The 15429-nt window shown below is 40.0% G+C and overlaps 1 protein-coding gene across 2 annotated transcripts in view; it reads left to right on the top strand.

Annotated features, from left to right (window-relative positions):
- Positions 1 to 14403, top strand: part of RMND5A (required for meiotic nuclear division 5 homolog A) — a 49551-nt gene extending 35148 nt beyond the window's left edge. For both annotated transcript variants that reach the window (XM_053259411.1, XM_053259412.1), the window contains 5 exons: positions 1602 to 1768; positions 3516 to 3681; positions 4316 to 4418; positions 9483 to 9637; positions 11199 to 14403. In XM_053259411.1, the coding sequence (XP_053115386.1) occupies positions 1602 to 1768; positions 3516 to 3681; positions 4316 to 4418; positions 9483 to 9637; positions 11199 to 11262 (655 nt within the window). In that variant the 3' untranslated portion in view covers positions 11263 to 14403. The remainder of the gene's footprint in view (positions 1 to 1601; positions 1769 to 3515; positions 3682 to 4315; positions 4419 to 9482; positions 9638 to 11198) is intronic.
- The last annotated feature ends 1026 nt before the right edge of the window (positions 14404 to 15429 follow it).

The following is a 15429-nucleotide window of genomic DNA, read 5'->3' as shown; positions in this document are numbered from 1 at the left end:
ATTGAAACATAAGGCCATCATGGAAATTCTTACATGGAAGTCTCCTATTTAGTCTTATATGTTATGCAAAAGAGAGGAATAGAATAGTTGTTAACTGTATGCTATCACTGAATGACACCTTCTGTCATCCACTCCCTCACCTTTCCGAGTTGCTTTAAAACTGTTGTGTAGCACTGTGGTCCAGAGCGGAAATACAGGGAAATGAATTCAATTTAAATTAGTGCAGCTTGTATTCTGATCCTCAGTTTAATACTTTGCAGTAATTTCCATCCGGCCATGCCCTGATACTTAACCCCTGCTCCAGATAAACAGAGCACAGGAAACTGCTCACAGGATGTGGAATGAACAACATTACTGCTAACTCATTGATTAGTATAAACTGAGTGGAATGTATGGATTGGCTAATTGTGGGGTTTTTATAAGCATACTGATTCACTTATTAGCAAAATATATGTGAAATTTCCTTTGCCAATAAGTCCACAGAAGCTGTTAGCCAAGACAAAATTTTACCAACTCGCCACAGTGCAAGTCATTCTGGCACATCAGCAGCTAAGGAGGCAGGGGAAAATAATCAGCTTTCTTTCCATCTTACAAAACGTTCTTGCCTGGCTGCTTGAAGGCAGTACTTACTTGCTACAGGCATAGAGGTATGTGTGGCTGTTAACAAGGCAAAGGCATTTCCCTGGCAACTTTATCCAGTTATACCTGATGACAGTTGGCTGTTGTCATAGTATTAGTTTTGCCAAGCTCTTGTTAGGCTACAATTGGTTGAGGATAATCTGTATATTTTTAAACGCTATCTTCAGCTTGATAGTAGGGTTATTCAGATGACTTACAAAGCTGGGGCTCAGGAAGGTTGTGGTGGGTATGGGGAAGGCAGGACACAGCCTGCCTTCCCTCACACAAGCTAGGCCTCACCTGGATGCTGCTGCATGCCCATATGATCGGTGCAGTGGCAATGTTCCGAAGGGGATCTGGAGGAGCAAGTCCTCCAGTATTTTACAGAGCATTGTGTGGGCAGTGGAGAGGCTGCCCATGTCATTGCAGCAGCTTCTGGCTTCCTGGTTGCTCTACAAGCACTCTCTCTGGTGGAGAGCTAGCCAGGCTGCCAGGAGCTGCTGCAAACAGCCCTAATCATACACCCTGTTTGTGCTGTGTGGTAACATCAGGGCTGTGAGGCTTTAACCTTGGTTAAAGCCAAGGTAAAAATTTAAGGTAGCCCTGCTCTGGGGCAGCAGGGTAGGAGCAGGTCCCGTTGCTTAGCACAAGCTGTGCTATCTGGGTTTCCCTGCTACTACTTTGCTTTGACTGGTTGAGAGAATGACCTTAATCAGTGTTTATTCTGAACTTCTGCTGGGACCAGAAAGTAGTGGTGAGTGGGAACAGAGATTAAAGAAACTGAACAGGAACTGGTTGTAGTCAGAGAGAGCAGATCAATTCTGAAAGCCTCTGGGATAGCTCCTTTGCTGAAGGTCGTATGGTAGGCACAGAAAATCTCATACTCGCATAGAAACATCATAAGTTTATATACTGAGTTGGTCAACCAGTATTCCTATTAAAGTGAATCTTTTTCTTTTTCCTTTCATTCCAATATCTCTTAGGTGGGCAGTATCAAATAGAGAAATGCTTATGGCACAGAATAGCTCCTTAGAATTTAAGCTACACAGACTATATTTTATTAGTTTATTAATGGGTGGAACTGCAAACCAGAGAGAAGCATTACAGTATGCTAAAAACTTTCAACCGTTTGCTCTAAACCATCAGAAAGGTAAGCAACATGAAATGTGTTATTCAAGAGTCCAAGTCTTCATTTATAAATAAGGTGGTAATTTGGTAATGTGGAATGCACATTTTCCATCCCCATTCAATTTGGTTAGTTTTCCAAATGCCGGAGTGCTTGTGTATTTCTTTGACAAGGTGAACATGAGGGATAAAAAGCAACAAGGCTAGAACCCTCTTCCCCAGGTAATGCTCTCCCTTTCATGAGCTATTTCCCTGCCCCTGAAGCATGTGGATTTGACCTTTCTTGGCCAAGATGCAAAACACTACTTCTAGGCAAATGCAAGGTTTTGTGTTCAACCAATGGGATGGTTGTAATTTTTTTAGTTTTCAAACAGCAGACCCTCCTTTACCCCTGTGATGCCATGAGGCTGCCGTTTATGAAACACAAGCACAAAGGACCTTTTTGATACACAGAACTGGCTACAGGTTATTTGAGTTCTGTTCCAGAGATTCATATGTTCCTTCCCCCACCCCACCCCCTTTTAAAAAAATAACAAACCTACCTGGCCCCTGGCACCAAGCTCTTTAGCCGTGGAAAAGAAAAAGAAGAAAAGAATTATGAAAAGGGAGCCAGTGGGGTGTAGTGGTTAGAGTGTTGGACTAGGACCAGGGAGATCCGAGGCTAAATCCCCATTCAGCTATGAAACCCACTGGGTGACTCTGGGCCTGTCACCTTTTTCTCAGCCTAACCTACCTCACAGGGTTGTTGTGAAACATAACCATGTACTGTACACCACTCTGGGCTCCTTGGAGGGAGAGCAGGATTGAAATGTGAATGTAATAGTTTCTATAATTAAGGGCATAGTTCCACACTTTTAAGTTCCATTAGTTTTTAATTTTTCCATTAGAGTTGAGCATACCTTTAATCTCTCCTTTTGAGTACCTATAAACTTTTATGTCAATCTAAAAGTCATGCCATTATGGTCAGGGTCTTTTAACTAGTTGGATCAAGATGCAAAAGAACAATTCTGTCTCAGTTCCTTTTTTGAGACTCCTCTGATGTGTCTGAATGGTAGATCAGGAATCAACAAATCTGTTGTGTTAATCACAGCAGAAGAAAGATAACTGCTGACATCCAGGGCAGCTCCCGCTCCCCCTGTGCATCTGCTCTGCTATTCAGCAACATGCCGCCTTTGCTCCAAAGCAGTCTCTCAGTAAGGGAGCAGCTCCTACTCCACCCTCCTAATACTGTGATGAATGTTAGCCACTGGTGTGTTCCCCCACCCCCTTGCTTTTGGTCCTTCACAAAAGCTATTCAGAGGTTTGATTAATTGGGTCTTGACTGTGTGAGACTCAATGACTTGAGAGATGGAAATGGTAAGAAAAGTAAAATAAAAAGTGAATGAAATCTACTTGGGAGGTCCTGAATCTAACCTTTTTTCACAGTGGCTCTATCTTGTGTGCTAAGGAAGTTTTTATGTGCTTAAGCATTGCACTGTGTGATTAGCTCCTCTCGACACCTTCTCTCGATTTGTTGTGCAGAATCATGACAGACTGGTCTAAAAGTGTAAACAGGAAAATCCATGTTTTAAGTTTCTGAGAACTCATTAGGTGGACCTTAGGCCAACGCTTTGAACAGGCTAAACTGCCACTATTTGGTGAATAATGTCAATCTTACAAAATTATGACTCTATCAAGATGTTGCTCATTTCTAGCAGACACTAGTTTCTAGCAGAATTGTCTTCCATGTATGTTATGAAATACATTAACTAAAGATCTGTTGTCTTTTACAGATATTCAGGTTTTAATGGGAAGCCTAGTATACCTGAGGCAGGGCATTGAAAACTCTCCATATGTCCATTTACTGGATGCAAACCAGTGGGCAGACATCTGTGACATCTTTACGAGGGATGCCTGTGCTCTGCTCGGTCTCTCTGTTGAATCTCCACTTAGTGTTAGGTATGGTATGGTTACTTCTATGTTAGATGCTTTTTAATGTTTCGCTACATAAACCTTGCCTAGTTGCTGGCACCTTAGGAATACAGAAGATTTACCTAATATTTTAAGTAGAGGAAACTAAATAGACTTTAACATGAATATAATGTTTGGAGGCAGTTTGATCTGACAGTTATTCATCTTTAATTTGGTAGACTCTTCTCTCCCCCCCCGCCCCCATTATAGTTTTAGATGATGAGATGTGACCTCCTCCCAATGCTACCCCACCCTTCCCTTGTGCTAAGATAAACTTGTAAATTCTGTTTTGGAAGTCTGTCATGAAATTGCTAGGTGGCCTTAGACAAGACACTATTTTTCCCCCCCAACTAGCGCCGCCTTCAATATATGGAAATGATGGTAATTACTGGCCTACCTTACAAGATTGTTGTGAGGAATGCTGAGATGATGCAAGTGAAGAACATAGAGCATATGGGGGTGGGGGATGTTTTATAAAACAGATTGTGATTCAAACAAGGAATCAGAAAACCCATTTAAATCTGTTTGCCATTGAAAAATGTTCTCCATCTGATCTCAAGCAAACTGAAAGTATCATTTTAAAAGAAATCGTCTGACATTAATATATTGCTCCATTACCCAGCTTTTCAGCAGGTTGTGTAGCGTTGCCAGCTCTAATAAATATAAAAGCTGTGATTGAACAAAGACAGTGCACTGGTGTTTGGAATCAGAAAGATGAATTACCGGTGAGTAGCTTTGTGAATCCAGATAATAACTGTAACAGCTTCCCACCTACTGAAGCAAGCTAAACATTTCCTTCATAGTGGGAGTTATTGTTTATCCAGTCACTGTAGAAAATGAACTGAACTGTTTGATATAAGACATTAGAGCACTTTCCAGCTTGGGGAACTGCCACTTTGTAGAAATGCCCTCTTGTGACAAATGAGGGATGCCCATTTGAAGGAACAATATCTCTGCTTAGGGAACATTTTCCGTGAGTGTGTCTCATCCTGTCTAGCCTGATTTTGAATTATGGCATCTCCCAAATAATTCCCCACTTTGAATTCCTGTTTGTTATAAATGTCTAAGCCGTGTGGGTTTCTTTTCTTCTCTCTTTTCTTTTCTTCTCTCTTTCTTTCCTTTCCTTTCCAGAGTAATCAGCTATTTATATTCATTGTACAGTGATATTAACCATTTCATTTATTGATCACCAATACATGGGGTGATTTTACTTGCAGATTAATACATAGTGGCTGACATTGGGACTAACGATGCATGCACACTTTAAGGGATGCTAGGTGCAAAGGGAGCTTTTGTGCAACTCTCCCTTTCCCCCTCCGTGCACACTGTTGTGTGCACGTTGTCTCCTGAGCACTCCTAGTTCCGCAAGATTGGAAACATGTCGCTGAGGGTCAGGTTTCTGCTCTTGCAGAGTACTTCCAGCATACAGGAAGCACTCGGAAATTTAATGGCACTTGTGCAACAGTGTGCACGCTAGGAAAGGGGGGGGTGTACAAGGGCTCCTGTTGCACTCCCACAGTCCCTCTAAGCACGCATGCTCTACTAGGATGTCAGCCAGTTGTTAGATTTGTATTCTTGCTGATTAGAAGTAGTTAGTAGATTTTCATTCAGATTTTAACAGTATGTAATGGGCTTGCACATTTAAAGGAACACTCCTGGTTAATGCAGACAGGCCTGTTTCACAGGTGACTGTCCCTTATTGGGAAACCCTTAAAATGCTTGATATTGTCATTGTGGAAGCCATCTTGATCACACCTCTTATGAAAGTGTGATCTTACGTACTTATGAACATATGTTAGTAAATAACTTAGGAAGTGATTCATGGATTTTATAGATCATTTGGCTGAATGAAGCTTAGCTATAATTTGGTGTGACAGAATAACTGAATTGACAAACCATGATTTGTAATCAGCCAGCAAATCAGAATATAAATCCCGCTGGTTTGAAGAGGGATTGCGAAACATGATTTGTACTAACTATGCTTTAGCATCATGTCTGAATTGACAAACAGTAGGTAGAGCCATTGTTCTGCCACCAGAAACCTCTGCATCCTATGCTCCCCAAGGGGGTGTGTGTGCACTGAGCAGACAGAAAGCTAAAGGAAACAAACCGCTTTAAACACTACTTCGATAGTTTGAAATTCCAAACATACAGTGGTTTGATGTGGTACTTGAATGGGGTCTTTTCCTAAATTTCAGAATTCTTTGTATTATCAACTGTTACTCATACAACATCATACTCATGTTGTTACTCATCAGCTGTTACTCAACCTTTTGTGGGGGCGGTGGACAGGAGAATCAGTGTTTCTTCTAATCTTTTTAAAAATCTGTGCACAGAATGAGTTTTGTTGTGGGCAGCAGTATCAAGGGAGTGTCCATGCACGTGCATTCAGAATGGGGCCTTCCTTATTCAGTCTGAGCGGGATCTAAATTTAATTGAGCGGACATCCAAAAACTTTTAGGTGCACACCTTTGAGGGAACCCTGGCTCTTAACTGTTATAATTTTCCTAAAGTACTTTGAAAGTTAGCTGAAAACTGCAATCCTGAAGAGAGACTGAAAATGTACCTCATTGGCTGATGCAATTATGATATCACTTTCTTGTTCTTCTGCTCTGGGAAGAGATACTGCAGCTTAATCTACTCTTAGTTGCTGCTAACTAACAGGCCTTAAAATTATTAAGGTGACTAAACTACATGGCGGGTGGGGTGGTGGTGGAGTTGGGGATTCATCCATCTTTGTTACCAGGTAATGAGGAGGTTGCAACTCTGATTTGGGTGGGATACTGCTGGGGCAGGGAAACTGAGAAACACTCTCTTTCTCTGATACTGCAGGCCTTTGGTGTATGAGATAGTGGCATCTCTGATCTAGGGGGATACTGGAGGGGGACTGTGAAATCTTTCTGCCATTGTCTCTAGTGATCCTGGGGGTGGGTTGGATTGTTGCGGGGGGGGGGGGGGGCAGAAAGCAGACTATAGACCGCATCCTGCCTCTGGAGGTGGACTGTAGCTCTCAGAGTAGTTGATAGCTGTTGAAAGACCTCTCTTCCATGAAGTTATCCAAACAGCTCTTAAAGCTGTCTAGGTTGCTGTCTGTCACCACATCTTGTGGCAGAGAATTCCACAAGTTGCTTATGTGTTGTGTGAAAAAGTACTTCCTTTTAGGAACATCGGAAACTGCCATATACTGAGTCAGACCATTGGTCTATCTAGCTCAGTATAGTCTTCACAGACTGGCAGTGGCTTCTCCAAGGTTGCAGGCAGGAATCTCTCTCAGCCCTTTCTTGGAGAAGCCAGGGAGGGAACTTGAAACCTTCTGCTCTTCCCAGAGTGGCTTCATCCCCTGAGGGGAATATCTTGCAGTTCTCACACATCATCTCCCATTCAGATGCAACCAGATCAGACTCTGCTTAGCTATGGGGACAAGTCATGCTTGCCAGTACAAGACCAGCTCTCCTCTCCATGTTTTTTTGGTCCTAAATTTCTTGGCAATCAATTTCATGAGATGACCCCCTGATTCTAGTGTTATGCGAGAGGGAGAAAAATGTCTATCAACTTTCTCCACACCATGCATTATTTTATATACCTCTATCATGTCTCCCCGCAGTTGTCTTTTTTTCTAAACTAAAAAGCCCCTGGTGTTATAGCCGTGCCTCATTAGGAAGGTGCTCTAGGCCCCCTGATCATCTTGGTTGCTCTCTTCTGCATCTCTTCCCATTCTACAAAGTTCTTTAGATGTGGTGACCAGAATTGTATGCAGTACTCAGTGTGGCCGCACCATAGTGTTGTATAAAGGCATTATAATATTATCAGTTTTATTTTCAATCTCTTTCCTAATGATTACTAGCATGGAATTGGTCTTTTTCACAGCTGCCGCATATTGAGTCGACACTTCCAACGAGCTGTCCACCACAACCCCTAGATCCCTCTCCTGGTCAGTCAGATCCCATCCGTGTATATGTGAAGTTGGGGTTTTTTGCCCCAATATGCATCACTTTACCCTTGCCAATATTGAACTGCATTTGCCATTTTGTCGCCCATTTCCTCAGTTTGGAGAGATCCTTTTGGAGCTCCTCACAATCTGTTTTGGATTTAACTACCCTAAATAGTTTGGTATCATCTGCAAATTGGGCCACCTTGCTGCTTACCCCAATTTCTAGATAAATTATGAATAAATTAAAAAAGCACCAGTATAAATCCTTGGGGTCTCCACTTCTTACTCCCCTCCATTGTAAAAATTCTCCATTGTGAAAACTCTCTAACCTCTGTTTCCTGTCCTTCAACCAGTTAACCAGTCCACCCATGATTGCTAAGTTTTCTCAAGAGTCTTTGATGAGGAACTTTGTCAAAAGCTTTTTGGAAGTCTAGTTATGTTAACAGGATCACCTTTATCCACACACCTGTTGACACTCTCAAAGAACTCAAAAAAGTTGGTGAGGCAAGATTTACCTTTGCAGATGCTGTGCTGTTTCTCCCCCAGCAGGGCCTGTTCTTTTTGTGCTTTACAATTTTATCCTTGAGAATACTTTCGATCAATTTGCCACGTTAAGCTAGCCAGCCTGTAATTTCCTGGATCACTCCTGGATCTGTTTTTGAAAACTGGTATTACATTGGCTGCTTTCCAGTCCTCCAGTACAGAGCCTGGTTATAGGGATAAGTTATATATTTTTGCAGGGAGGTAGGCAACCCCACCCCCAGGATCACTAGAGATGGTGGTAGAGAAAAAGTTCCTCAGTCCCCTTCCAGCATCTCCCCTCCACCGCCTCCCAAATCAGAGCTGCCACTTCCTCATACACCAAAAGCCTGCAGTATCAGAGGAGAGAATTCCTCAGTTTCCCTGCCCTCGCAGTATTCCATCCAAATTAGAGGTGCAACCTCCTCATTACTTGGTAGCAAAGTTGGAAGAATCCCCCGCCCCCCCCCCATGTAATTTGCTCATCTTAATAATTGTAAAGCCTGTTAGTTGGCAGCAAAGTAGAAAGCAGAGAAAACCCAGCAGAATAAGCTGCAGTATCTTTGCCCAGAACAGAACGATAAAGTGATGTCATAACTGCATCAGTCAATGAAGTGCATTTTCAGTCTGTATTGTTGCTAGGCTAACTTGAAAGTGTATTTTCTTGAAAACTATAAAAGTTAGAGCAATGAGTTCTGTTTCATGACCTACTAATTATGTGACTGAATGCAATTATGTGACTGATACAGAAATCTGAGAATTGGGAAACTACCCAATTGAGCTGTTGTGAATAGTTACTTTATAAAAGGGAAAAAAATATTACCACAGTAAATAGGCATAGGTTTAAAACATTCAAATCAGCTTTTCTTGTGGAGCTATATGCAAATATCGAGTCAGTAAGTGATCATTTGGTGTTCAGATGTGATGGAATATGCTCCTTCCTTGACCTCCATTCTGACCTTTATTTATTTGGAAGTCCTAGGGTGAATTTTGATGTGACCCTCTTAATGATAGTACAGGTTTATTCAAACCCCTCTTTGCCTGGTTTGCCTCTGGAAGAGACCATTAGTCAGCACCTACTTCAAGTATTCACTTATGTACCTCTCTTTCTGTATTCCAAAGGTTGTGATGTTGTCAGGTGTCACTAGCCAGGAGAGTTCCCTGGTTCTTCTGCCACACATTCACTCCCAAATCTTGTGTGGATCTGAGAATTTGCTCACAGATGTCTTGTAACTTCTATCAGTTGAGGCAGTACTGTATTGCTTTTGTGCTTTTTCAGTGAATATGCTCACCGGTGTCTAGTTTGAAACTGTGATATTACTGTTTTGCTTTTGTGCAGATTGAAGTTGACCTTGGCAAAAAGTGCTGGTATCATTCAATATTTGCTTGCCCTATCCTTCGTCAACAAACAACAGATACTAACCCACCTATGAAGTTGGTTTGTGGTCACATTATATCAAGAGATGCTCTAAATAAAATGTTTAATGGCAGCAAGTAAGTAAAATCCTATTCATTTTTAATATTTTATGACTAAAATCCAGTCCAAGTTTCTCAGGATTAGTCTCACTGAAATTAATGGGACACTTAGCTATGAATTTTGAAATGTTTCTAAATTACTGAGCATTGCTCAGTAGAAACATATCGCTAATTTAGCTTATCCAGAAACTGCAGAAATGAATACAGAAATACCTTACTAGTATTTTTATGGGGCACATTCTTCTTGAGAGTAAGGATGTAAGATCAACCAGAAAACTATAATGTTCAGTCAGAAGCCCCATAAACTTGTTCAAGTTCCAGCAACAAACCAGGGTAGGTAATGATGAATACATTTTTGCCTGGTTCATACAATTGTTTGAATCTAGGTTTAATATGGGTTAGCATGATTGTGTGAACCCACACCAAAGTGGTTAATGGCCTGAGATGAATCTTATATTTAGCAGGGGGAGAGCAACTGGCCCTATCCAGCCCCAGCATAGCATCCCTCCAGTGACTGTTGCTGAATTCTGTTTTTTAAATTTTTTTTTTAAAGATTGTGAGCCCTTTGGGGACAGGGATCCGTCTTCTTTATTTTTATTTCTCTAGGTAAACTGCTTTTTAAAAATGCAGTATATAAAAATCCATACTACTAATTGGAGCATTTTGAGCGCATGTAGAACAACCATTCAGATGAACAGTTACCTCGTGCAATAAAGGGATCTGACAGGAGGAATGCACACTCAGCATGGCCCTCTTTTAATTGTCTGGTCGGGGAGGTATCATCCAAACTGGCCCTTTGTGCCCCCCCCCCTTAATGATAAAGGCTTGTTACTTGAGGAAAAACAGTGATCTTAAGGGAAAAATATTGGGTCAGTTGAAGTCATTTACATTTTCTTCCATCAAAGCCAAGATTTCTCAGTTCATCTTCTTGGAAGATGCCTTATATGCAGTTAGATCATTGGTGCTTCTATCTTAAATGGCAACAACTGTGGTGGGACTGAGAAAGGGCTAAATGTGCCAATAAGCATGGGATGTTGGGGTTTTTGGTGGCAACCTTGTAGAGAGTTCCCCATCCTCTTACTTAATGTGCGACTGAACATTATAATATTGTGTGTTTCCTGTTGCTCCCCACAGTAGTCAATAATGAGTGGGTGGTGGAGAAATGTACAATATGATGTCACATTACAATAAGAAGAGGGGGAAGTTGAACAGGAGAGTGCAGTTTTTTGTGGTGAACCAATGTTCATCTTTGGATTTCATTCTGGGCTCAGGCACAGTTAAGGATCTGTGTGAAGTAAGGTAAAGATCTACTCAAGATCCCTTTTAACTGCAGATGTGGGAACTGAACCATATGCTATATGAACCAATCTGTGGCTCCTCATCTTTAACCAGTGTTCTATAACGTAAACCAGTTTCTAAGTCTTGGTCTCTAGTTACTTTGCCTCCATTCAGTAATACTCGTCTGAAAACTAGATGCTATTGAAACAAGATGGGAAATGCTAAATTGTTGCTATGGCAACATTATTCTGAGGACTTTATTCCAAGGTCAATAAAAAACTAACACTTTCTTTGTCTTTAGATTAAAATGTCCATACTGTCCCATGGAACAGAGCCCTGGAGATGCCAAACAAATATTCTTCTGAAGATTCAATTCACTATGTAGTTCATAGGTGACACTCTGACTTATGGGTGCATTTTTGGAGGACTGAAGCTGGCAAATGTTCCATTTAATGCTGTACAGACTGAAGAGGACTCCTGTGTTCGTATAAGCCTAATGCTCCAGACATGTTTGCCAACGTTTAATGTATACATACTGATTGGAAGAGCTGCAGAAGTAATGTTTGTCTTAGGGCTTTTACTCTAACCTTGGTCTCCATATCTGATCAAGATACTACACCAGCAGTTGTCATTCAATGAAGGGTTTTTGTTTTGTTTGAACTAAATTGTAGGTGACTTCACTTTTTAAAGCGGACACCATATAGGTCTAATATGTCCTGCTTTTATTTGATCATCCTGATCGATAAATGTCACCATAAAGAATGTGTGGGAATTTTTTTTTTCTTTAGCCTGTACATAATTAAGAAAGAACTTCAGAAAAAAAAGGTTTGATAAATTGAATAGTGGTTATAGACATATTTGTATTTCTGTTCTTATTTTCCCAACACAAAGCTGTGATATTCTGAGGGATTTTTTTCTTTTGAACATTTTCCCAGCTTTTAAACAATTCCAATTGAATGTGCTTATATATAAAATACATGCATATATAACACAAAGTTCAAAACTATTTCTAATTTAGAAGGATAACGAGTACGGGCTCCTTGACTTGGGGATCCTATTCAGTTGATTTCATGAATGAGAGCTCTTTCTGTACCTCAGAGTGTTCAATAAAATGGAGCTCTGGGTTAGAAAGAGAGTTTTGTCAATGGATATTTGCTCTCTGGCTTTTTTAGTCTTATATTCTAAGCTTTGTATTTGAGATCAGTGTCATGTTGCTGTACAGTTTACTAGACATGATAGTTATTTATAAAGTTATCAGAACCAAATAAATTGTTGATGATTATCATTGTTAAAATGGATAAAATAACATTTTCTGGTAATCTAATATAGCCTGTTAATCTCAGGATTGGACTTCCCAGTTTTATTAGAAACTGACATGTCTTCTGCAGCCAAGAGCATTGTGTTTGTGACAGGACAGCTAGTGTACTCTCAATTTGCTATTCTCTTTGTCAACAAGTATATCAAGACTAAAGATTTAAACCAGTTTAACCATCATTTTGTTTTCCTAGAGAACCCTGGGAAGTATAGTTCCAGACTGGGCAGTGGGGAAGGGATCTCTGACATTCTCAGCACACTCACCAAATTACAATGCCCAGAATTATTTGGGGAAAGCTATTATAAACTGATATACATTTTTAGTGTGGATATATCCAAAGTTGAGTCTATACTCTTAAGCTTGATGCACATAATGGCAAATTTCTAGTGTGCATTCACTGCACTGTCCTATAATAGGGCAAAGCAGCCACCAGATGTTAACAGTATATATAAGAATAGAATTCTTTATTGTCTGACTTAACAAAACTTAGTATGGTTGGAAACTAATATATGAGTTAATGCACTAGCACGATGCACTACACAGAAGAATATTGATGATAAAATTCTTGTTTTCTGTGCTTTTGGCCTTGACTCTTGTAAATGAGCGAATACCATGAAGACACCAAGACAGTCTGATTGAACTAGAGTAGAAAAAAAGTTGATGTAGAAAAATATGGCTACATTATATTTTTCCAAAATAAGTTATATCCGTACCATACTTCTAAAAATCTGATTGAAGTAATGATAAACTAATGAATATTTTCAACTGAGGTTTCTAGTCTCAGTGAAGTTGCTTTTAACATGGAAAGGAACTGCATATTTGGGAGCTTCAGAAAACCAAATACATATTTTTTCACAAAATGATGTAAGAAAAAATTGAATCCAGCGGTGTAATTTATAGCTCTATCGAAGGTAAACATGATAAAACAATGTTTGCAACCCTATACAGGAGTCACATGCATATGTCCTGTTTGATTTCAGTGGGTCTTGGGCATGCTTAAATGCTCAATCAAGCTTACAGCCAGTGAGTTTTGTTTCATCCTTATGGTCCAAAGCCCATGATTGTTTGCCTACCTGATACCTAAAATGTGAGGACTGACATCTTGGCAGCTAAAATAAAAGGACTGACATGATTTTCATGAACCTCCAAGCGATGAAAGGGCTTACTCTCCTTCATGAACTGGTTCCCAGCCATTTAATGTGAGGGTGGTGGTGGAGGAAACTGGTAGATGTTTGCATTAGTTCAAAATCAACAAAATAGATTGATATGCTGGGAGTTGTGTGACATAAGTGCATGGAAGATGTGAGCTTCCATTAACCCGCATGATTGCTGCCATGAGCTTGTCCACTTTCAAGTATTTATGGGTTTCCATAGATGAAATGATTTTAGTACCATATATGTAGCACAGATTTCTGTGTTTCCAGGCACAACTCCTCTTTTAACTGCTCTGTTGTGCTCAGTGAGGCTAAGACTTTAAGTCTTTTCATTCTTTTCAAGGATGACTTCATTTTTCCCCCTTTTCCTTGAAAATAAGGCAGTATAATAATATTCATAACTATCCTGAAATGTTTTTACTTGAAGAACTGGGTAGAAATTTTATCAGATAAATACATAATATTATTGAGTAACCAGAAGAAAAGCAGAAATGGCTTTGCATATTGACAAGCCCAGCTGTGAGAGCTGTACCTCTCTGTGTGTTGAAATCACAGTCCTACTTCTTGCTTACACATTTGTTCTTAGGATTTTTTCATATTCCCAAGACAATTGCAGCAAATCCACCTGTTGGATTTGGGAAATCTTTCCCCACCAAAATATTAGTTTGAGGGAGAGCAAAGCCCATCCTTGTTTGAGGACATTTTTAGAGCAAATACTGAAAGCAGGATAGCAGTGTGGAGACAGGTAATCTTGGGATTGATGGTGATGCATAGGAGCATGTTACGATGCATAACATGTTCAAGTGAATTTGCTGAGTGCTTTACTATATCACAGATATATATTTTTTTCTGTGTTAGCATGGAGTACCAAGTCTCCATTTTGGCAGCTCTCTTTGCTTACTGTCATGAAAAGATGTGATGCATACCTGAATCAATGCATGGGGATGGGCAATGGGTAGAACATACTAGCGTAATATACTTAATACAGCATATGTATATTACACTGTTACTGTAAATTAGTAAAACTGTTTTGCTAAGCTTGTTTCCTTGATTTCATTGACTACACATGTTTTGTATGAATATGACAAATATATATATGAGGGAGGACCATCAGTGATGGTCATCAAATCTTGTGCACTGTTTTCCAAATAGTGTGTTTCCTCATTACTTGAAAGCCTTGTATCTGCAAAATGAGTGTGATGGATTGGGAGGGATCCCTACATTCATGTCTGTGTGTTTTGCTGTAAACTTTATGATGGCAAACAGAAGGTTTGGGGGTGTGGCTTTGAGGGAATCATCTGATCTGGATAAGGCCCACTTAAACTCATGTCAGTGGCTGACATCCTAAGTAATGAAATACTTGTGGAAGGATATCGTGCTAGTGCAAAGCTGTTCTAGCTTCCTGCACAGTTCTGCACGTGTTCCAGACTAGTACAGTGCTACCACAAACATGCTTGTGCTTGATCAAGAGGGCACAACTATGTCACATCTTACTTGCTATGAAGGGGACTTTTGCACAATTTTCAAATCTATTCTAGTTCAATTATGTGACCTTGCGCTACAGCAACTTTGCTTATTTTGCAACACACCACTAGTAAGGATGTCAGCCAGTACTTCTATTTTAGGTGTTGAGAAATGTGTCTATACAAATACTATAGGTTTCACAATAATGTACTTTATGAGATGAGAAAAAGAATGGTTGAGATTCTTCAAAACATAAATTTAAAATGCAAAATTTCAGCTCTCACCTGTCATTTATTGGATAACTGTAAACATGTGAAACCAGTAAGCTTGATTCTTAAGACACAACCACCAAACATGTCAAAAATCTGTGCATTGAACTTTTAATTTCCAACACTTTGCCTGGGAAATTTTATTCAGACTCTGGGGAGTCATATACTGCCTATAAATCACTTTTATTGGGTGTCCTCAAGTACTGCTTTTTCATTATGATATTTGGTCCCCCTTCTGATAGTTCTCTACCTATATCATTTGCTCAAAGAGGTTTATATAAATCCTGACTTCTTTTCAATAACATTAAAACCTGCTATTTAGAATAGTAA

Source organism: Hemicordylus capensis, chromosome 6 (assembly GCF_027244095.1).
Source record: "Hemicordylus capensis ecotype Gifberg chromosome 6, rHemCap1.1.pri, whole genome shotgun sequence".
Taxonomy (NCBI): Eukaryota; Metazoa; Chordata; class Lepidosauria; order Squamata; family Cordylidae; genus Hemicordylus; species Hemicordylus capensis.
Note: the sequence above shows the minus strand (reverse complement) of the source record. Positions and strands in the feature narration are given on the sequence as shown.